This window comes from Oncorhynchus mykiss, chromosome 8 (genome assembly GCF_057628025.1).
Source record: "Oncorhynchus mykiss isolate SJ-2025 chromosome 8, ASM5762802v1, whole genome shotgun sequence".
Taxonomy (NCBI): domain Eukaryota; kingdom Metazoa; phylum Chordata; class Actinopteri; order Salmoniformes; family Salmonidae; genus Oncorhynchus; species Oncorhynchus mykiss.
Genome location: NC_143029.1, coordinates 20296863 through 20317961, shown reverse-complemented (window position 1 = coordinate 20317961; position 21099 = coordinate 20296863). Strand labels below are relative to the sequence as shown.

Sequence of the window (21099 nt, the reverse complement as noted above, 5' to 3'; positions counted from 1 at the left end):
TTTCATAATTGCGAAAGGCTTTTCTAATGATCAATTAGCCTTTTTAAAATGATGAACTTGGATTAGCTAACACAACGTGCCATTGGAACACAGGAGTGATGGTTGCTGATAATGGGCCTCTGTACGCCTATGTAAATATTTCATAAATCTGCCATTTCCAGCTACAATAGCCATTTACAACATGAACAATGTCTACACTATTTCTGATCAATTTGATATTTTAATGGACAAAATATATATATTTCAAAAACAAGGACATTTCTAAGTGACCCCCAAACTTTTGAACAGTAGTCTATATATTTTTATAAATGTGATTCACATTTTTATTTGGCGTGCCCCCGAAGAACAGCGTTGCGCGTACCCCTGGAGGTATTGCTGCTTGTGGATAGGATTCTATGATATGGCACTCCCCTCCCAATTCCATTTCATGCAAGCTGCTGTGCCTGTGTGCCCTGTAATAGCACTCTATAGTGTGTGTGTGTGGTACTAGGGAATGGAGGCTAGCCTATCACATGAATTGAGGCCTCAGCTCAGACCCATTTATCTTCAGCCTGTGACTCAGACTGGAACGTTTCAAGGATAATTGAAAATCAAAAAACAGGCCAGAGATGAGGGGGAGACTGAAATCCCTTGTGCCCATGTCACACCACCACAGCTGACTTTTTGAAGGTCATCTTTAAAAAAACGCTTACTTTGTAAGAGTCTGCTCATGAATGCTCACTTAAAAAATTACCCTGATTTCCAAAGCTGTTTCTGTGCTAGATGACACCATTTTTTTGCTATCGATTTTTGTCCATTCCCACCTGAAATACTACACCTAATTGGACAGTTGAAGATACTGTTCTGCACAGTTTCTCTACTGCTCACACACACACCAAGAAATCACTATTCTTGGACAGATCCTCACATAACTGCTCCTTGCTTCCTCAAACGGTCACTGATCTCTCCGCTCGGTCTGGCCAAAGGACAATGACTACAATATGACCACAGTTGTAACAGGAGAGGAACAGTGGCAGTTTAGTTTGTGGGGTAATTTTTGGAATTCCTCTTTAATAACATATCCTGTATCCCATGCCCGTACTAAGCATGTGTGAATTTGGCATGGTTTTCCTTCTTGTTTTGTAGATTTAAAAAGGGGGGGAAAAGAGCATTGTTTTTTATGATTTTCCTTGAATTCTCGATGTTGTGCAGACTTGAAAAGAGAAATGAATTTATCCCCTAATGTCATTTCTCCGCACAGTCAATGGAATTCCTTCCTTGCCTGGCCCTAATTCCTTACCTCTTATTTCACTATCCCTTTTCTGGATGAAAGCCTGAATTCCTCATGTTTTGGAACATACATTTCAGGGAAAGAGAGTGGGAAGACTATTTAAGTCTGTTATGTCAGGACACGGTGGATATTTGTTGTAAATTGAGCCATTGCATAACATCATGTCTCCCACCCAGAGGGTGAGAGACTGATCATCATCCATCTCTTCTCTCCCCGGTGTAATCAGGATAGCGCTACCCCCGACCCACCCCTTCTCTCTCTTTCTCTCTTAGTTAGCGGTTGCTAGGTGACAACCAGCCCTACCCTAATACTGACAAGGCTCTAGGCATTGCCACATCAAGCCAGTGGTCTGTGACTGGACACACACACACAGAGTTGAGTAGGTAGTGTGTATTAGCACTGCTAATCCTGTCTCATCTCACATGGCGGCTCTCTTATCACTGACAACAGGAAGTATAACATGGAGCCCTGCAAAGGGCTCTTAAGCCCATCTGGCCCCCATTTGACCCCAACACTAGTAGTCTCTATATAAAAAGTAGGCTACTACTAGAAAGTAGATTTGCTTATATAGAAGTGAATCCATATCATGATTTAGTGTTGAAGATTTTATGTTGATTTTATAAACCCTTTTGTGGGAGTTGAGTGTGTGGTTCTGAAATGTTTTCTGCTAGGTGGTTGAATCCAAATGTAGTCTATTTTACTGATAAAGTCCCCTCAGTGTGTCTAATGATGAATACTCAAAATGAAAAGGAGTGTAATTTTAAAGGCCTTGTTTCTACTCTGCCATTTTAGATTAGTCTCTGTGCACGACCAAATCAAAACAACTCCTCAGGCTGGCCCATGTCTTTCCAGGCTTGATAAAACTTCCACTTCAAAGCCTCTCCTCGCGCTCCTTCCCAGTGTGTTCTCTTCCTCTTTCCATCTCTTTGCCCCCTCTCCCCCGTCTCTGCTTTCTCTCCCCCACCACACCCACACTCCTTACGGACAGTCGATGAGCACAGCTGTTTGATCACGGGTGTGTTCTTAGCACATCTGGCTCGGGAAGATTCCACCATCGCTTGTTTTTCTTTGTTGGTTACTTGACACTAAACTAATAATTGCCTTCCTCTACAGACAGTACAAACGCTCACCCAAATGCTTAGCCGGAGTCACTTTCTAGGCTTGAACACGTGGCCTGGCGCCTCAGAGGAATGTATAATATGTTGTGTTATGATAATGAAGGATGCATTTCCTTTAGTCTTTAAATCAGATGAGTCCTGTTCTCTCTCCACAGATACCTCCTGGCAGTTAGCGTTCAATGTCAAGTTCTACCCTCCTGATCCGTCCCAGCTGACCGAGGATATTACCAGGTATTGTACTGTCCGTTTCATAAGGAAACAAAGGTCAAACAGCCACTCCTTTTCATTGTACATTTGATTGTTTGGCTTTATTATGTTAGTCATATAGCAACGTATAGCAACGAAATGATATAAATCATATAGCAACGAAATGATCTACCCAGTTGTGCAAACACAGAATGTACGTATGCCACGCAGGTGGCCCGGAGCAGTCAATAACCTACAGTCTGTTAAAATGTTGCATTCACACTTTTGACATCTTTCCAGATTATTTTGTACTCAGGAAATGTAAATAGTTGTACTGTTACGGTATCTACAGTACATGTTGTTTTTCGGCCAGCATGCACACGTAACTAACACATAAGCAAGCACTGTTATTCACATAAACCTCTAATCCCGTAAAGGGTGCTGTAGTACTGTGCTGCACAGTAGTTGCACACCACAGCAGCAACATGCAGTAGACCCCTGGTTGATAAGGTCAGAAGAGCAGAGCACAAGGGGGAACGGTGTGCTGTACACGGAGTGTTTAATGTCCGTGTGTTCCCCCAGTGTCTCATCACACTCTGCTCTGAGCCCTCAGCGGGATCACTCCGGTTACTCCCTAATCTAGCGTAGAATGCCCTCTTTGATCGGCACCCGTCAAAAGGTTGCAGCAATATCGAATGCAGTGGAGCTGTCTTCAGCCTCCAGAGTTTAGTTTCAGCACAGCCCCAGATCCAAGGTCACAGGCAATCATCTCACACACTTACCTTTTTTTCCCTCTCTCTCTGTGTGCCATTACCGCACACGCTATTTCTGCTGTTGTGAGTCTGCAGGCTGCTGCTGTACTGTAAGGCACAGGAAACCGCCCCCACACACACCACGTTCACGTGCTGAAATGTCATGTCAGATCTGAACTAGTGGATTAGTGTCATGATGAACATAGACCAAATGTACAAAATCTATTTCATGCCCTTTTATTCATCTCGCTCGCCTCTCACTCTCTTTCTTCCCCTCCTCCCATCTCTCCATCTCCCTGTAGATATCTCCTGTGCCTTCAGCTGCGGCAGGACATAATTTCAGGGCGTCTGCCCTGCTCCTTCGTCACCCACTCTCTGCTGGGTTCCTACTCCCTGCAGGCCGAGCTGGGAGATCACGACCCCGATGAGCAACGCCTCGACTACATCAGCGACTTCCAGTTTGCCCCCTCACAGACTAAGGAGATGGAGGAGAAGGTGGTAGAGCTCCACAAAACTCACAGGTCAGAGCCGTAGTTCAGAGAACTATCCCTTTAAAGCAAGCAAGAGGAAGTGACACAAATCAAATCACATTTTAATGGCCACATACACATGGTTAGCAGATGTTAATGCGAGTGTAGCAAAATGCTTGTGCTTGTAGTTCCGATAATGAAGTAATATCTAACAAGTAATCTACCAAATTCACAACAACTACATTATACACACAAATGTAAAGGGATGAATAGAATATGTACATATAAATATATGGGTGAGCGATGGCGTGCGGCATAAGCAAGATGCAGTAGATGTTATAGAATACAGTATATACATATGAGATGAGTAATGTAGGATTTGTAAACATTATTAAAGTGGCGTTATTTAAGGTGACTAGTGATACCTTTTTATTAAGTCCATTTATTTACGTGGCCAGAGATTTGAGTCTATGTTGGTAGCAGCCTCTATGTTAGCGATGGCTGTTTAACAGTCTGATGGCCTTGAGATAGAAGCTGTTTTTCAGTCTCTCTGTCCCAGATTTGATGCACCTGTACCAACCTCGCCTTCTGGATGATACTTTTTCGAGGAACTTAACTTTCCACCTTCTCCGCTACTGTCCCGTCGATGGGGATAGGGAGGTGCTTCCTCTTCAGTTTTCTTGTAGTCCACGATCCTCCCCTCTTCTGACACTGACATTGAAGTCATCACTGAAGGGGCCTCTTTAAAACCACCCGGCTGTGGGGACTGGGGAAAGACACCTGTGTAGAAATTAGATTGGAAATTACCCCTGGCCTGTACTAAACCCTGTGATTATCATATTTTGAATTCCCTGTTTTCAGCACCTCCCATTTGTCGATTGAATTATCATTGACTTGAACTTTTCACCTCTGTTTGTTTTGGATTGTTCTATGTTTTGTCTACCATTCTAGGGGGATGACTCCTGCTCAAGCAGATACCCAGTTCTTAGAAAACGCCAAGAAGTTGTCGATGTATGGTGTCGATCTCCACCATGCCAAGGTGACTGACACACGGCCCCAGGCACTGGGTTTTGAAATGTCCAATCCAACCAGAGATTTTGTTTAAGAAATCACTGCTGTATACATGTTTTGGGAAATACTAGGAAATACATTTGTGGTGTTTATAAAATGCCCTGCAATGAGAAAATGTCAACCTCATAGCTGTAAAAAAAAAACGATTGAACTGTAAGTTCTTAACAAGGAGACAGCCTTAACAAGGAACTGTTCTCCTACGCTCCATTCTTTGTGTATGGAAGTCTGTTGAAACTCCTGTGAGAGCACACAGGACTCAGGGAGGCTCCTTTGATGTAGTGTGCAGTGAGGGGAAGAGAGGCAGGCAGAAAACACAAAGCAAAAGCAGAAAGTGCATCAGCTGTACAAATACATGTGGTGGAGCCGGAGCTCTTTTCACTGGGCCGTCTGCATGGGAACAGCCCTGTGGAATGAACCATTCTCTCTCCCGGTGTACTGGACATGGGTTGAAAATACTCCCAGAAATGTTCTGTTGGTCTAGAGCACAGAGGGGGATGGCGAGAAGGGGGGGATAGGGAGAGGACGAGAGAGAGAGGGTGGGGGGGGGGGGGGGGGGGGGGGGGGGCGGCAGTGACCTCTTAGTGCCGATCCCAACCGTCAGTAATTAGTGAGAAAAGTGCATGTCAGGCCCTTATGTCCTCTCTCTCTTTCAGTAGGTAGGCAGACAGCCACGTACAAGGGTTGTGTGGAGAAGCATGTCATGGCCATGGGGAGTGAGAGGGGGTGGTTGAAAGCCATGCATTGGTGTCTAATAGTTGCCATGCCCATCAGCGACGATGGATTTTCCTCCTCGTTTTACAGTTTGATACACAAATCAATAGCCACTCAGTATCAAACTATCCATATGTCCCAGACTTAAAAGACCCTTTATGGCATCATGCAAGTTCGATAACGTTACCATTGAGTTATGGTGGGGTGATTGCATATCCAGCCTTATTCAATTGTATGTAATCTTATTCCATTGTGAGCCTTGGCAATATTATAAATCTTCTGGACTGAAATCTGAGAACGTTGTCTGTTCTCTATCCATGTTGTCTGTACTGCTGCAAACGTGACTGTTCTGTTCATTATACTTTGCTGAACTGTTGCTTTGGCTGTTTGTGTCTGCAGGACTCTGAGGGAGTGGACATCATGTTGGGAGTGTGTGCCAATGGCCTGCTGATCTACAAAGACCGACTCCGGATAAACCGCTTTGCCTGGCCAAAAATCCTCAAGATCTCCTACAAACGTAGCAACTTCTATATCAAAATCAGGCCGGGAGAGGTACAGAACCGCACCACTCTCAGAGGAAAAACAAGATATTTCCACAATTTACTCTTGTCCTTTCCAAAACCCACTCCAGAGATCAGCTGTAGGAAAGAGACTGTCATTGAGCCAAATACTGACAATGTTAGGACATGGTTTGATTGTGGAGATGGAAATGCTGATGTTTAGATATTTCTTTCTCAAGGCCAATTCAAACTAGTTTTGTGGGGGGGGGGGGTTTGGTCCATATCTCGTTTTTTGTGGAGCATATGTTTTCTAACTTGGCTAGTTCTTGTACTCGGGGTAACTCCGCTATATGCTCTGTCTTACAGACGGAGCAGTTTGAGAGCACCGTGGGCTTCAAGCTGCCCAACCACCGCTCTGCCAAGAGAGTCTGGAAGGTCTGCGTGGAGAATCACACCTTCTTCAGGTAACAATCACACTCTCCGTTCCCATGTCAACGACACCAACATAGGTTTAACCTCGAACTCACTGCATCAGACTCTAAAAGATGTCTGAACCAGGAAGAACTAGTGTGTTAGGTCCTCTGAAGTCTGTTGTTTTTTAATGATTGCACCTTTCTTTATAGTGTTCTGTTCCACCTTGCAACTTTATCTATAGGCCCTTTCTAACCTGTTGACTCTGTGAAATGTGTCTAAGCTAACACAGTTAGTCCTACCCCATGTCAGTGGGGAGTGTTAAATGCCCCCCCCCCCCCCCCAACCCTATGCACTTATTTGTTCAGGCAGCTTCTCTGTCTGAGGCCTAAAGCCATGGCCATTATCATGCGCTTAACTTCTTATGGTATAGGGGACGCTTGTATTTGTGGTACAGATGCAGCATCATCTTTTCCTACACTTAAATTGCCCTTGCCTAATGATTTGCGTCTTAAGCCCGGCTTGCAACTCTGCTATCCTCACCACAAGGCGATAGTAATCCTGTATATTAAGAGTACAGCGACTGCACTGAGAAGGCATCATGTTATTTAGTTTGTTTTGGTTTTTTTTGCCCTGAGGAGGTCCTGTAGATCCATGTCCAGATGAAGCATCCGGGGTGAAAAAGTTGAATTTAAAAAAGTTGTGAGGATAAAACTAAGACCTTGGTAAACTTGTTAAGTACCGAGTTTGATGAAATACTTAAAAGTAAAAAGCAGAAGTTTGTCAGGTAGCCAAGTAGAAACAAACGGTACAGCAGTATGGAGACAATGCGGAAGTGTGTTGCATCACATAATAAATCCCACCTGCTGCGCATCTCATTATTTGACAGTTTTTAAGAGGATTGTCGGCACACGCCAAATTGAAACCAGATACGGCATGGAGATCCTCGGCTGTTTAATCGAGTTGTGTTATTCTTGGCATGGACAACGAGGAGGGGAGCCACAGCCTCAACAAACACAAAGCAACAATCACTCACTGCCTTGCCTTCAACCCAACCAGTAATATCCCAAAGCCCTGTAGCGCCCCTCTTTCTCCTCTTCTCTCATTCAGCTCTTCTGTGTGCAAAAGAAACTCCTACTAATGACTGTCCTTAATCTGTCAAATTTGAATTTCAAACACTGCCATCCACTTTAATGGTCTTGTATATTGATATCAATATTTTACATAGGTTTAAAGATGAACTTCTTGTGAATCCAACCACGGTGTCAGATTTAAAAAATGCTTTATGGTGAAAGCATACCTTACAATTTATTTGAGAACATGGCCCAGCAGACAAATCATTACAAACAGTACCCAGCCAAGCAGAAGAGTTACACAACTCAGAAATAGAGAGAAAATGAATCCCTTACCTTTGATCTTCATATGGTTGCACTCAGAAGACATTCATTTACTCAATAAATGTTCATTTTGTTCGATAAAGTCTCTTTATATCCAAAAACCTCACGTTTTCTTCAGTAATCCACAGGCTCAAACTCAGTCAAAACAGGCAGGCAAAAAAATCCAAATTGTATCCGTAAAGTTCATAGAAACATGTCAAACGATGTTTATATTCAATCTTCAGGTTGTTTTTAGCCTAAATCTATAATATTTCAACCGGACAATAACGTCGTCAATATAAAAGGTAAACAAGAAAGGCACTCTCTCGGGATTGCGCATGAAAAAGCTCTGTGACACGTCAGGGTCCATTCATTCAGACTGGTTTTACTCCCTCATTTATCAGAATACAAGCCTGAAACAATTTCTCAAGTTTTTGCCTGCCAAATTAGTTCTGTTATACTCAGACACAATTTTAACAGTTTTGTAAACTTTAGTGTTTTCTATCCAAATCTACCAGTTATATGCATATCATATCTTCTGGGCCCTAGTAGCAGGCTGTTTAATTTGGGCATGCTTTTCATCCAAAATTCTGAATGCTGCCCCCTACCCTAGAGAAGTTCAATTGTCCCGCTTATTAGCAGTTTGTTCCGAAGAGTGTCTTTTCTTGGGCTGTGATGTGAGGGCATGATGTCATGACAGACCCGGGCTGGGCTGGGATGGAGGTCATGCTGGGATGCTGAGATCATAATGGGATCCACAGACACCCTGACATCCCAGCAGCACACCTAGGGCCAGTGTGTTTAAATGGGGTTGAAATCAGCCCTGGCCTGCATGCCCCTGGGATAAACAACAGAACAGACCCCTTCCTAGTCTGCCTGTATAACAGCAGAGAGCAGAGCCTTGGAGAGGACCCCAGTATGGCTTAACCTGACACCACTAGAAAGATGCCAGAGACATCTGGACCCCAGCCTGCCGCTCCCTCAGGCTGTGTGTGTGTGTGTGTGTGTGTGTGTGTGTGTGTGTGATAAATGTCTGAGTGAGGGGCCCTGCAAAGCAAATGGGGGGAGATGGGCGGACAGGAAAGCCCTGTCTCCATAGGAGATTAAGGATAGGGGCAGGGACGATTTTGAATATCTAGCCTCAAACACAGCTGTTACGCAGAGCCAGCGAAGGAGAATAGGAGACCGCTTACTGTTCGGCGCCCAGAGTTTGATGGGGTTTACAGCTCATGTTCACGTACGGTCACTGACAAACAATGAGACTGTTGAACGGATCCCTTTTACCTAGGTCTTCATGACTCATTCATAATCTCTGTATTTACACACAGAGAGAGCTAGGTTTATCACTTCCACCTGTGGTTAGCCTAGGTCACAGGCAGGACATTTATTTTTTTTTAAATTAAAAAGTAATAAAAAGCTTTTTTTTTTTTATATTATAGTGAAAAAAGACAGTACTCTTTATCTATATAGCCTCACTGTCATCCAATAAACTGAAATAACATATCCACATGGAGTTTACACACTGCACCAAATACTGTATATGATACAGTATTTGTTTGTTTTCAGAATAGTTTCATTTTATTTTGGTCCTATTCTCACTCCAGGTTGATGACTCCAGAAGCGCCCACTAAAGCCAAGTTCCTCACACTGGGCTCTAAGTTCCGCTACAGTGGGCGGACCCAGGCCCAAACACGACAGGCCAGCACCCTCATCGACAGGCCGGCACCCTACTTCGAGCGCACCTCCAGCAAGCGCATCTCACGAAGCCTGGATGGTGGTAGGCAGTGGCACTAGACAACACACACACACAGTTGGGATTTGGGTTGATGTATTGTTATGCCCAGTGCCCACTACCTTGGACTATGGGCAGCGCTGGTATTCTGGTAATGAGTACAGTATGAGTCAGTCCATAGCTGTCTCTGCAGGCGAGGAGATGAGTGTTACTCAGTGGAGCATAGCCTCTGATTCTGGCCTACACTAGCAGCCGGTCTCTTTGTGATCATGAGAGGGTTCTCATTCAGTCAGCTCAGTGCAGACACCGTAGGGGGGCCGTCACAGAACCACAGGCTACCTCAGCCCTGCCATCAAAGAGACATTTAGATAAACTGCTGAAGAAACACTCCCAAAACAGCGAGCGAGAGAAGTAGATAGTAACAAAGGACCCGCAGGATCAGAGGAAAACCATTACCGTGAGATATACAGAAACGGACCCGTTCCGTGACAACGCTCATCAACGTGCCTCAGCATGCGTTCTGTTCCCCCGCCAACCATTCAAGTTTAGAGGGAACAAACCACTATCCTCCTAGTTTTAGTCAGCTCAAACTGTCTGGTGAGCTGAACTATGCTGCTTTTGCATTTAGCCAAACATGTTACAATGACTAGGGATGAGCATTTCTGTAGCCTACTGAGGCTATTTCTCTTTTCCAAGTGTTTTTAGAAGAACCATTTTGCAGTGTCCTGTACAAAGTCAGTCAGTGTTTAGCTGTAGGCTTGGCACATTCCCCCACTGTCATTGCTATTGGCTCTAACATCTTTTTCCCCTTTGTTGGAGCTTTGGGAAGGACTGTGGATGAAACTGGACTTGTTCTTTTTGACCAGGGGATTTCAATGTGTCTCTATGACTAGACCCAGGCTGTGTATGTTACATTGTACATTTAACATGGGAAAGAAACAGTGCCACTAAAACGTTAACAAGCATGAAGGATGTTCTCAGGCCAAGGTCCATGTGAATTTGTAAGCCTATTTTCCACCATAAAAGCATTCTAGAAATTGCTCTGAGCAAAACCTAGTGTCTTTGCGTGATGTGGGGAATTAGACTAAAATACAGTAATACTGGACTGGCCCGGCTGCTATGCAGATTAAATGCGGGTGATGGTGTAGCTGAAAGTGAAGTAGTAACGCTTGAAAATGTGCAGTACCTCTTCTGACAAAGATTAGTGTGTTATATTGACTGTTCAGTTTTTTGCTTCCAACTTCAGCAGCACAAATCTAGGATGAGAATCCTAGATGAACATGAGTCACCAAAGGAATGCCAATCTCGATACTTTACTTTGCAATGAATAGCCTACCATAACATTTAGCAATGTCTGTCTAGCTTGTAAATCTAGGATAACTCAACTCAGTCCCAAATACCCCATGTGTACTAGGGCCGGGCCATTCATTATTAAAGGGTTACTCGACTCACTCACGCTAACCTGGGCCTGCTCTGGAATCCCTTTTCTTTGCTTCCTCTCTCCTTCTTCCCCCTCCTGTATGTAGGGCCTCTCTGAGCCTCTTGATCATTCATCATCAGCCCAATGCAGTGTATTATTAATTCCCTCGCCTTCCTCTGTAGTAGAGGGAAAAATAAGAAGAGGGCGGGAGGGAACCATTTTGTTTTCTGTCTGGCCAGCCGTGGAGACTTCGATCTCTCTCCTCTGGCCCCTGACTATGGCCCCCAGAGCTTCAGATACAGTCACAGCAGGTGTGAGACTGGGACTCTGAATGAGACTAGCCGAGGAGAATTTGGTCCTGGTCTCTGGATAAATCCCTCTCCCCCCCTCCCAACACATGGCACAACAATACAGGGAGTGGCGGCTGTGCTGTGGTTGGCATGGTCAGTTACTAATGATATCAGGTTCCATATCAAACCCTTACTACTAAACCTCAAGAATCCATGACTACACCGCACCACTGTGTGTGTGTTGGCACTGCTAAATACACTACTGTACACTACGGCTAGCATGACATGTCAATCATTACTGTAGTTTCACATAGACCTAGCATTTAGCCAAATAACTAATCCTGTGTAATTTCTCTGACCTCTTTCCATCTGAATAGCTATTGGACATAGGCATTTACTATACCAAAACAAATAGCCATGTCTGGTATGTACTATGAATCCATGCAATTATGGTCTTATCTCATCCACAAAAGGCAGGTACATTTCATTTTTATTGTTTTCATATGGTCCAGATTAAACTGTGCTCTGGGGTTAGAGCGCCCTCTGCTGGCCATGCATTGACATTAGCATGATGTGCTGAATTGAAGAGCTCTTTGAAGTATACATACCTGAATGGAGAATATGAATGTTATATAAAGCTTGGATATGTGTCATCTTGTTTGTGCCCCTTCAGCGCCAGTGATCAACATGATCGAGGCCCAGGACTCGGCCCCCACCTCTGTGGGGAACGGCAGGGAGCCTGGCCTGGAACTCTCCTCTGACTCCTCCAAGGTGAGAGGAGGTAGCGGGATGATCTAACTCAATCTCTTGTCTTTCAAGGAAGAACCAAACATCTGACATCCTGTTGTTGAATTGGAAATTAATAGTCTGTCTGACTAATGCCTAATAATTTTGTCTCAAAGTAACTTAATTATCTCCACTGTCTAGCTTAGATTTATTTACTTAATCTTGGTTTTGTCACTGTAGCACTGTGGAGTTGAATTAGCCAGAGCTATAGGATGACATTCTGAACTGTCTGCTTCGTACCATAACTCCTATTAGGAGAGTGCAAGACTCTCTTGACATGTGGGTGCTGTATAAAGGATCATATTCATCCTTAACATAACAGTGACTTGTCCATAATGCAATATCATTATTTCATTATTGGGGGGGGCACTGTCTTAGTTGTACTAGGGGTAATGTACACCAATAGGATCCCCTCCCCCTCCTAACATTGATATTAATCGAGACTCCACTAACTGGATTCTTGCTCGGCGGATGTTGTCCTGCCATGGTCAGGGAAGATTTCTGGTTCTCTGGGGGGTTTACCTGGAAGTAAAAATGAAGGGGACAGGGCTAAAAGTAAGAGTTTTGAATTCAAATTGAATGGGAACAACCAGAGTTTAACTGTGCTATATCTCTAACTCAATCACAAAGACCTTCCTGTTTTTGGGTTGCTTTAGGTTCTTCCCCTTCCTGTCATCTACTCTGACTTCTCTCTGCATCTGTCCACTAGTGTTCTCAGTTCTGATCCTGTTGTTGTACAGTTGTAGAATGCGCTTGACCCTCCTCCCCCAGCACCTCTTGGACCCACCCTTTGACCCCTGACCTCTCACTGCCCCCACTATGTGACCTCTTGTCTGCACCCGTGTTACTCTGCTGCACCCCTGACCTGACACGTCTCACTAATGGTGTTTCTTTCTCCCCTCTTTTCCTGCGCACACCTTCCTCTTACCGTTTTATTATTTTTCACACATTTGTTTCTTCTTCTCTTGGTTGTGATTACTGCTTGTTGTTCCCCCTCACCGCTTCCTTCCCTGCATGGTGTCTACATGTGGCCTTCTCTCTCTTTCTCTATATGGGGGAAACGACGGGTTAATCACTGTGTAGTCAATCTTCATGTTCCCCCTGTCCTTATCCTCCTCCAACTCATCCATCCCTCCCATCCTGGACACCATCTCTGAGCTAGACGTTCTGTCCGACATCTCGGAGGACGACCCCCTGTCCTGGGGCCAGCTAGATGGGGACGGGGACTACCCGGGTATTTGGGATCCTGATTTTACCCCCCAGCAGCATGCAGACAGTTTGGCTGCAACAGGGCACTACCATCACCAGTCTCTAGAGGCCTTTCCTCCTCCCTCCCCCCTGGCCTGCAGCTCAGAGCCCCAGGAAGGGTCACCTGTCCAGGCCAATGATGTGGCTCAGTCCAGTCTGGGCTTCTCCGTGCTGGGGATGTTGATGGGCCTGGGCTTCCTGCCCTTCTCTCTGCTGGATGCGGACGGCTTCCCCAGCCTTCCCAAGGACTGTGCTGCCTGCTTGATCCCCTCGGGGCTGCAGCGCTACCTGCCCCTCTCCTCCCCCTCCCTGGTGCATTCATTCATGTTCATCTTGGCTTTGCTGCTGTCTGCCTCCCAGTCCCTGGCTCTGGCCTTCCTCCTGGCCCTGCCCCTGGCCCTGTCGCTCTGCTACCTGGAGCATAAGGCACCTGTCCCCGCTCATCCCTCTGTGGCCACACCCTGCTCAGACACACACACTGACACACACACTTCCCTGCTGCAGGAAGAGCTGTGTGAGCAGCTGTGTGACCCCGCCGCCTGAATGGCACCATCTCATCACCCCCCTGCTTCTGTCAGCTCTTCCCACCCCTCACCTTAGCCAGCACGTCTGTGTTCTGCACTCCCTCCATCCCCGTTATATTTCACTCTCCTTTCTTCTTAAAACCCTTGATTTCTGTATAAAATTACTAAATAGAATTTCAGTCTTTCGCCATTCTTTAGAGATCTTAAATGAGTTATTAAATACTAATCACTCTTATTGTACCACTATTGGCTGCTCTGTCATAAAAATAATTTAAACCTTTTTAGTGTTGTAAAATTATAATTCTTATTCCTGTGTCCCTATCTGTTTGGCTGTAAATGCCACAGTCATACACAGGTAGATTTAGTGTGTATATATAGCTCTGTTTTCAAGTTAGTTTTGCCCTATAAGGACGTCATTGCCTGTGTTGCACCCCCTGTCCCATTCAGTGTTATTAGTCGCCATTTAGTACACCCGGGTTTCTGATATTTAGTACACCCCGGTTTCTGATATTTAGTACACCCGGGTTTCTGATATTTAGTACACCCGGGTTTCTGATATTTAGTACACCCGGGTTTCTGATATTTAGTACACCCGGGTTTCTGACATTTAGTACACCCGGGTTTCTGACATTTAGTACACCCGGGTTTCTGACATTTAGTACACCCGGGTTTCTGACATTTTAGTACACCCGGGTTTCTGACATTTAGTACACCCGGGTTTCTGACATTTGGTACATCCGGGTTTCTGACATTTAGGCAACAATAAGAAACATAAAGTAGGAAATGACAGATGACACAAAACAGTTAAAACAGCTCTACACAGAAAAATGACCAGTATTCCGAGGCCAGCATGTGCATCGCCCCCATCTCATCGGGTCTCACTCTCATGTGGGCAGAGCCTAGGCGCTCCTCCCTCTGTCACATGACATTGCACCGTTAGGTGGTGCTGCTGGGAATCAGGCTTTCTCATCATCCATTTCACCTTTTCTTTTCCCCGACAAAAAAAACCATTCCCACTACAAAAACCACGCAGGTAGAGGAGGAGCCTAGCGAAAGGGCGGCGGCCACACCTACTGAAGGCACTGAGGTCTGTGAGGGCAGTGGGCATCTTTACCATCATACTGCACCTTTTAAGATTATTTGTAATGCAGTGTATATACACGGAGCTCTGGGCAGTGCAGGTATCAAACTAACATGTCCTTTTCTCCTGGGTGCTAACAGATGAAAAGAGATGAGCCAGACTCCTCCCAGCAGGTTGATTGATTAACTGTGATTGATTGTTTGATGGTGACTTTGTCTATAGATCATCTGGGCTTTTTCATATCTTCGCTGCTCTTTATTTTGTAACCTGGGTTTCACTTGTCCTGCAGGAATGTATGCTTTGTTTTTGGTTTCTTTGTGCTGCTGCCACTGTGATCTGTGACGTGTATGGTTTTTCTCAACACACTGCTGTTCAACCACACGCCACCACAGCTGAACATGCTGAGGATAGGGCATTGTTCTGGATAGGCTTGCCTTAGCTGCAGCATTCTACGCATTAACACCCAAATAAGCTCTACCTTGTGAGGAGTAAATATTCTCTATCTCTACAGTATTATAGTTAATGACTACACAGCTAAGGTGACGTGTGGTTTAGACAGGGTCCATTCTGGTCTGCCCTGACCAGTAGTGGACGTCCAGTGTAGTTCTGTCCCAGTCTCCACAGCCTCTGCTCTGTAGTGGAACTGTCCTGACTGCACAGATTATCACCTCTGGGCGCTTAGGCATTTTATTTCCTTTTTTAGGTATTTTTCACAAATGCGTCTTCATTTTTTGATTCCACAGAGCGGAAAGTTGAGAGTGCAGGGGGAAAATATATATGTCAGACATAGCAATTTAATGTTGGAGGTTGGTATGACTGTGATAACTATTGGCCCGTAACTAAAGGGAATCAAAGCCCAAGCCTGCGTCCTCTCTTGGCTCCTGTCCCAGGCTGTCTTCTCCAGTCTACCTTTCACTCTCAGGCTCTGTATCTCTGTGTGTGTTTTTGAACACCATTGCATGATTTTGCATGTGGGATGGGGTGCATGTCCGAACAAAAAGGCTTTATTGGGGCGAGGGGGAGCGCTGATGAACGCTCAACCTCTCCTGTTATTGAGTTGAAAATAGTTTTGGATATTTAGTATTTTCCGGGATGTGTTTTTAACAGGACTAATGTTTCCCTGACCCAATAAGGGATTTTCCTGCTCTGGTTTGCTTGATTTAAGTTGTGCATTTGTAATGATGTGATAACAAACTAAACCTACCCAGAGTGTTCTATAATCTCACACATTAGAAACGTGGAACTGTCATTAGTGCCCTTTAAAATTATGTAATTACCAGAATGTCTTTAACCTCCTATAGTCGCTGTCTGCTGCCCCGCGTCTCAATCCACCGCATCCAGACCATGAGACATCCCGAAAATCGGTCTTCTCACAAAATGGTCTGTAGTGTCGGAACGGTTTGTCCTATTATTATGACTCTCTATGGAAAGATGAGACTCTCTCACAAACACGATTGTGTCTTGGGGCTCGTCTGAAGTCAGCACAGCCGATCTGCCAACATTGGTCTGTAGCATCCTAACAGTTTGGGCAACAAACTACCATGTGGAAAGGTGAGACTCTCACAAACATGCCCACAGGCCTTACAAGACTTGTCTGAAGGTCCCTCGATACTAGTTGCAGTACAGTACCAGACAAAAGTTTAGACACACCTACTCATTCAAGGGTTTTTCTTTATTTTTACTATTTTCTACATTGTAGAATAATAGTGAAGACCTCAACTATGAAATAACTCATGGAATCATGTAATCAAAAAATCTATTTTATATTCTTCATTGTTCTGTTGAAAAACAAATGATATTCCAAATAAGCGCAAACCAGATGGAATGGTGTATCGCTGCAGAATGCTGTGGTAGCCATGCTGGTTAAGTGTGCCTTGAATTCTAAATAAATCACAGACAGTGTCACCAGCAAAGCACCATCACACCACCACCTCAATGCTTCACAGTGGGAACCACACATGCGCAGATCATTTACCTAATCTGTGTCTCACAAAGACACGGCAGTTGGAAACAAAAATGGCAAATTTGGAGTCATCAGACCAAAGGACGGATTTCCACCGGTCTAATGTCCATTGCTCGTTTCTTGGCCCAAGCAAGTCTTCTTATCGGTGACCTTTTAGTAATGGTTTCTTTGACGCAATTCGATCATGAAGGCCTAATTCACTCAATCTCCTCTGAAAGGGAAAGGGGGATACCTACTCAGTACAACTGAATGCATTCAACTTGCGCATTTAACCCAACCCCTCAATCAGACAGTTGATGTGATGTGTGTGTTACTTGACTCTGTGAAGCATTTATTTGGGCTGCAATTTCTGAGGCTGGTAACTCTAATGAGCTTATCCTCTGCAGCAGAGGTAACTCTGGGTTTTCCTTTCCTGTGGCGGTCCTCATGAGAGCCAGTTTCATCATAGCGCTTAATGCTTTTTGCGACTGCACTTGAAGAGACTTTGAAAGTTCTTTACATTTTCCGGATGAACTGACCATGTCTTAATTAAAGTTATGATGGTCTGTCGTTTCTCTTTGCTTATTTGAACTGCTCTTTCCATAATATGGACTTGGTCTTTTACCAAATAGGGCTATCTTCTGTATATCACCCCTACCTTGTCACGACATAACTGATTGGCTCAAATGCATTAAGAAGGAAAGAAATTCCACAAATTAACTTTTAACAAGGCACACCTGTTAATTGAAATGCATTCCAGGTGACTACCTCATGAAGCTGGTTGAGATAATCCCAAGAGTGTGCAAAGCTATCATCAAGGCAAAGGGTGGCTACTTTGAAGATCTCAAATATAAAATATATTTTGATTTAACACTTGGTTACTTTCTGATTTTTTTTTCTTCTCACTATTATTCTACAATGTAGAAAATGGTAAAAAAAATAAAAATAAAGAAAAATCCTAGATTGAGTAAATGTGTCAACTTTTGATTGGTACTGTATATATGGCGACTGTTTTGTGGCCTAAAATAAGGGGTAAGCGTGTGTGTGCACATTCATTGTTTCCTGATCTTTCAAATCTCTCAGATATACAGTACCGTTCTGCCATGTAGAACATAGTAAAAATAAAGAAAACCCTTGAATGAGGTGTGCCCAAACGTTTGACTGGTACTGTAGGACTCACTTCCTTTAGTCCCGAGAATAGATCTATCTGTTCCATGCATGTAGTGAATGTTGTCAATTTAGTTTGTATGGGCTAATGGCAATAAGGCCAAAATACATTTGATACCTCAAGGGGGTGTAGAAATTCTAAATCAAATGATCCTTGGTATGACCTTGAAACATTTCCATATAGTTTACAGGGCTTAGACTGTTATGGCTTAAATGGCAGTTACTATATGACCTTGAGATCAAAAGATTGGAGAAATGTACTTAAGAATTTACTCAACTCGTGGTGAGAATTGTAAATGATAAACAGCTTTTCAAACTTTCTGGAGTATGTTAATTTGAAATAAGAATGATATAATTGTATGTATAGTGAAACCGCCCTCCATGTCACTTATCGCCATGGCAATAGCAGGTGCCTATGCGATGTATAATTTTACACCTGCCGACTTGTGTGACAACAAGACTAACACAGTTCAGAGTCAAGCCCTTGTTCAACAGTCTCGTAAAGGGAAAATGTGTCCCTCTGGTTGGGTTCCACTGGCAGTTCCACGTTTTGATGTTCAGGTGTACTACTGAGCTAAAGGGTTTAAACTCATAACAACGCCTCGCCTCACTGATCCCTCATCACAACCCTTGATCAGTGTGGATGTTTTGTACATCCTCCTCTCTAAAAGGGGTCACAACAAGTTGAACCCAGAGTGCTTTCAATTCGATATTGTTATCTGATAATTAGATTGAGGTCTTATTTGGGACAGTGCGTAACCATTTGAAATGGGTAGTGCCCAATCAGAACCTGTACATTCTGTGGAGTGATATCGCCTCTTGGTGGCTCCTTAGGAAATGCACTCTTTACTCTGCGCTAGGTCTAAAACAGTTCACCCATACACACACTAAAACGAACCATAAACTGCCATAAACACACTAAAACTAACCATAAATGGGCAGTCAGTGAGGCTTGGCATCCTTCCTGTTACTATCATGGTTTACAGACTAATGTACCTGTTGTCCTCCCCTCTCCCCCACCATGGCTGTGTGTGGCATCCTCCTGACACCGCTAGGACCTGGATAAGACTCAGGAGGATGTTTTGAAACATCAGGCTAGCACTAGTGAGTTAAAGCGCAGTTTTATGGAGGCCACCCCTGAGACGCGTCCCAGTCAATGGGAAAAGCGCCTCACTGCCAGCCCGGCTACCAGCCTGCGTCTGCAGGCCCAAGGGGTACGTGTCCAGCCGTGTCCTCCTGTCCCACCAGCCTGCCTGCATGTCCTCTACTCTCCTCCTGTTTCCACCTCTCTAGTCTGCAGGGAGGCCCTGGCTCCAACCTCTGTACCCTGGTTCTGACTCTCTGTATGATTGATGTGACAGTTGGATATAGAATCAATCAATCAATCAATCAAATTTATTTTATATAGCCCTTCGTACATCAGCTGATATCTCAAAGTGCTGTACAGAAACCCAGCCTAAAACCCCAAACAGCAAGCAATATAGAAGTATCACCCCTTCTCCCTCTTCTCCTTCTCTCTGTGTACCTAATTCCACTAACACTTTCTTTTGTAGCTACACATGCCACACTGCCCCAACCGATGTTCTTTTGCGCTAGATTTTCTGTGTTCACAATTTTCTCAGCCTCATGTTTTGAAGTGACACTGAACATAAGGGTATATTTGCACTACTGTTAAATTCCTTTCTTTCTGAGCTTTAATCTTCACTGCTGTATTATTTAAAAACGGTATGCTTCTTTCACGTGCACTTGTGCATCGGTGTAACCGCTCCTCCTTTCAGCTGGACAAGGCTCACTTTTGATTTCCTACTTCGTGTCTCCTCTTGTGATTTCCCACCCTGTGTTTCAGACCTGTGTTTGACTGTGTTGCGTGACGTACTGCATGCCTCTTGTCACTCTGTGTCTACAACCAACAAGCAGGTGATAGTGTTCACACACAGGCCTTGGGCCACGTCCTGGACCTGTGTGATAAACAGTGTGTGTGGCATGTCTTTGTTACAGATGTGCTGCCTCATTCCTAGAACACAAACCTCCATTATCCCTGTCTCCCTCTTTGTTTCACAGCTGAAAGCTTCTACTGTGGAACCTTTTCCAGCTTTCCTCTCTCCAGTTTCTCTGATGTCAATCTGCCACCCTTAGCCACTAAACTTTTAAGGGCACTTCTATGTTTTCTGTTGTGTTTTTTGAACTGTGTGGATTAGCTTGTGAAAGTTAGTTTGTCTTCTCTCCATAAATGTGTTTGTCCAGCATCTAACTCTGACCTCTTTGCTTTGTCATTCTCTAACCCGTGTAGAGCTTAGAAGAGGAAATTACCTCTATTTTATTCAGGAAATTTGCCTGCGAGTCTGGTCTGGTTGACCCTGGCTGTAGCACCATTAAGAGAGCAGCAGAGGGCGCTGGCGCTGTATTCTCTAGCTCAATGGCCTCAGCTCCACTCACTGCCCAGGTGCTCCTAAGTACAGATCAAATAAAACCATGCCACAACTAATGTATTGTCCATTGTTCCTTCTCGCTGCTGCCGTAGCAAGTTCATGACCAGTCCAGACCACCACACACAATCAAAGTAATGGCTGAATTTACAGTGTATACACATTATTGTGACGAGATGTGTCATTAGCTTGTCAATGCACAAACCTACTAATTTTGTACACAAGCTGTAAGAGCACAAACAAGGCTGGCCATAAACTTGAATATTTTCTCGACATTTCATTCTCTTCTGTCATTCGCCTCTTGTTCTGAATGTTTGTTCTGACTTTAAGTGCTCTGAGTGTCACTACACTATATGTTTTTATATAGAACTGTTAAATGTTCCCTTACAGATGGGTATTGATATGCTAATGTTTGTGCATGGCAGAGTCTCCCTCCTAACCCGCTCAGAGGGGAACCTGTACAGTGCTATAGTAACTAACCCTAGTGATTCCTGATGCCATGCTGGTGTGAGTGACCATTGCCTTTGTTCCACAGAGGAGCCCCCCACCCACAACCCAGGAGCCTCTCCCTGACCTCACAGTGGACACGGTCTCTAAGGTGGTCCTCCCCCTCATCTA

The 21099-nt window shown here is 44.4% G+C and overlaps 1 protein-coding gene across 50 annotated transcripts in view; it reads left to right on the top strand.

Annotated features, from left to right (window-relative positions):
• Positions 1-21099, top strand: part of LOC110529554 (protein 4.1) — a 110955-nt gene that overhangs the window by 83038 nt on the left and 6818 nt on the right. For 12 of the 50 annotated variants that reach the window (XR_016497643.1, XR_016497649.1, XR_016497641.1 and 9 more), the window contains 11 exons: positions 2544-2619; positions 3629-3847; positions 4748-4835; positions 5978-6130; positions 6445-6542; positions 9470-9642; positions 11981-12078; positions 14899-14952; positions 15087-15119; positions 19111-19269; positions 21017-21079. Coding sequence is in view for 36 of the 50 variants with exons in the window: in XM_090242819.1 (XP_090098945.1) it covers positions 2544-2619; positions 3629-3847; positions 4748-4835; positions 5978-6130; positions 6445-6542; positions 9470-9642; positions 11981-12078; positions 14899-14952; positions 15087-15119; positions 19111-19269; positions 21017-21079 (1214 nt within the window). In the remaining 14 variants the exon portion in view is untranslated. Of the gene's footprint in view, positions 1-2543; positions 2620-3628; positions 3848-4747; positions 4836-5977; positions 6131-6444; positions 6543-9469; positions 9643-11980; positions 12079-13176; positions 14953-15086; positions 15120-15689; positions 15753-19110; positions 19270-21016; positions 21080-21099 lie in introns of all 50 variants that reach the window. The other 38 variants (XR_016497648.1, XR_016497640.1, XM_090242788.1 and 35 more) reach the window with 5 other exon arrangements.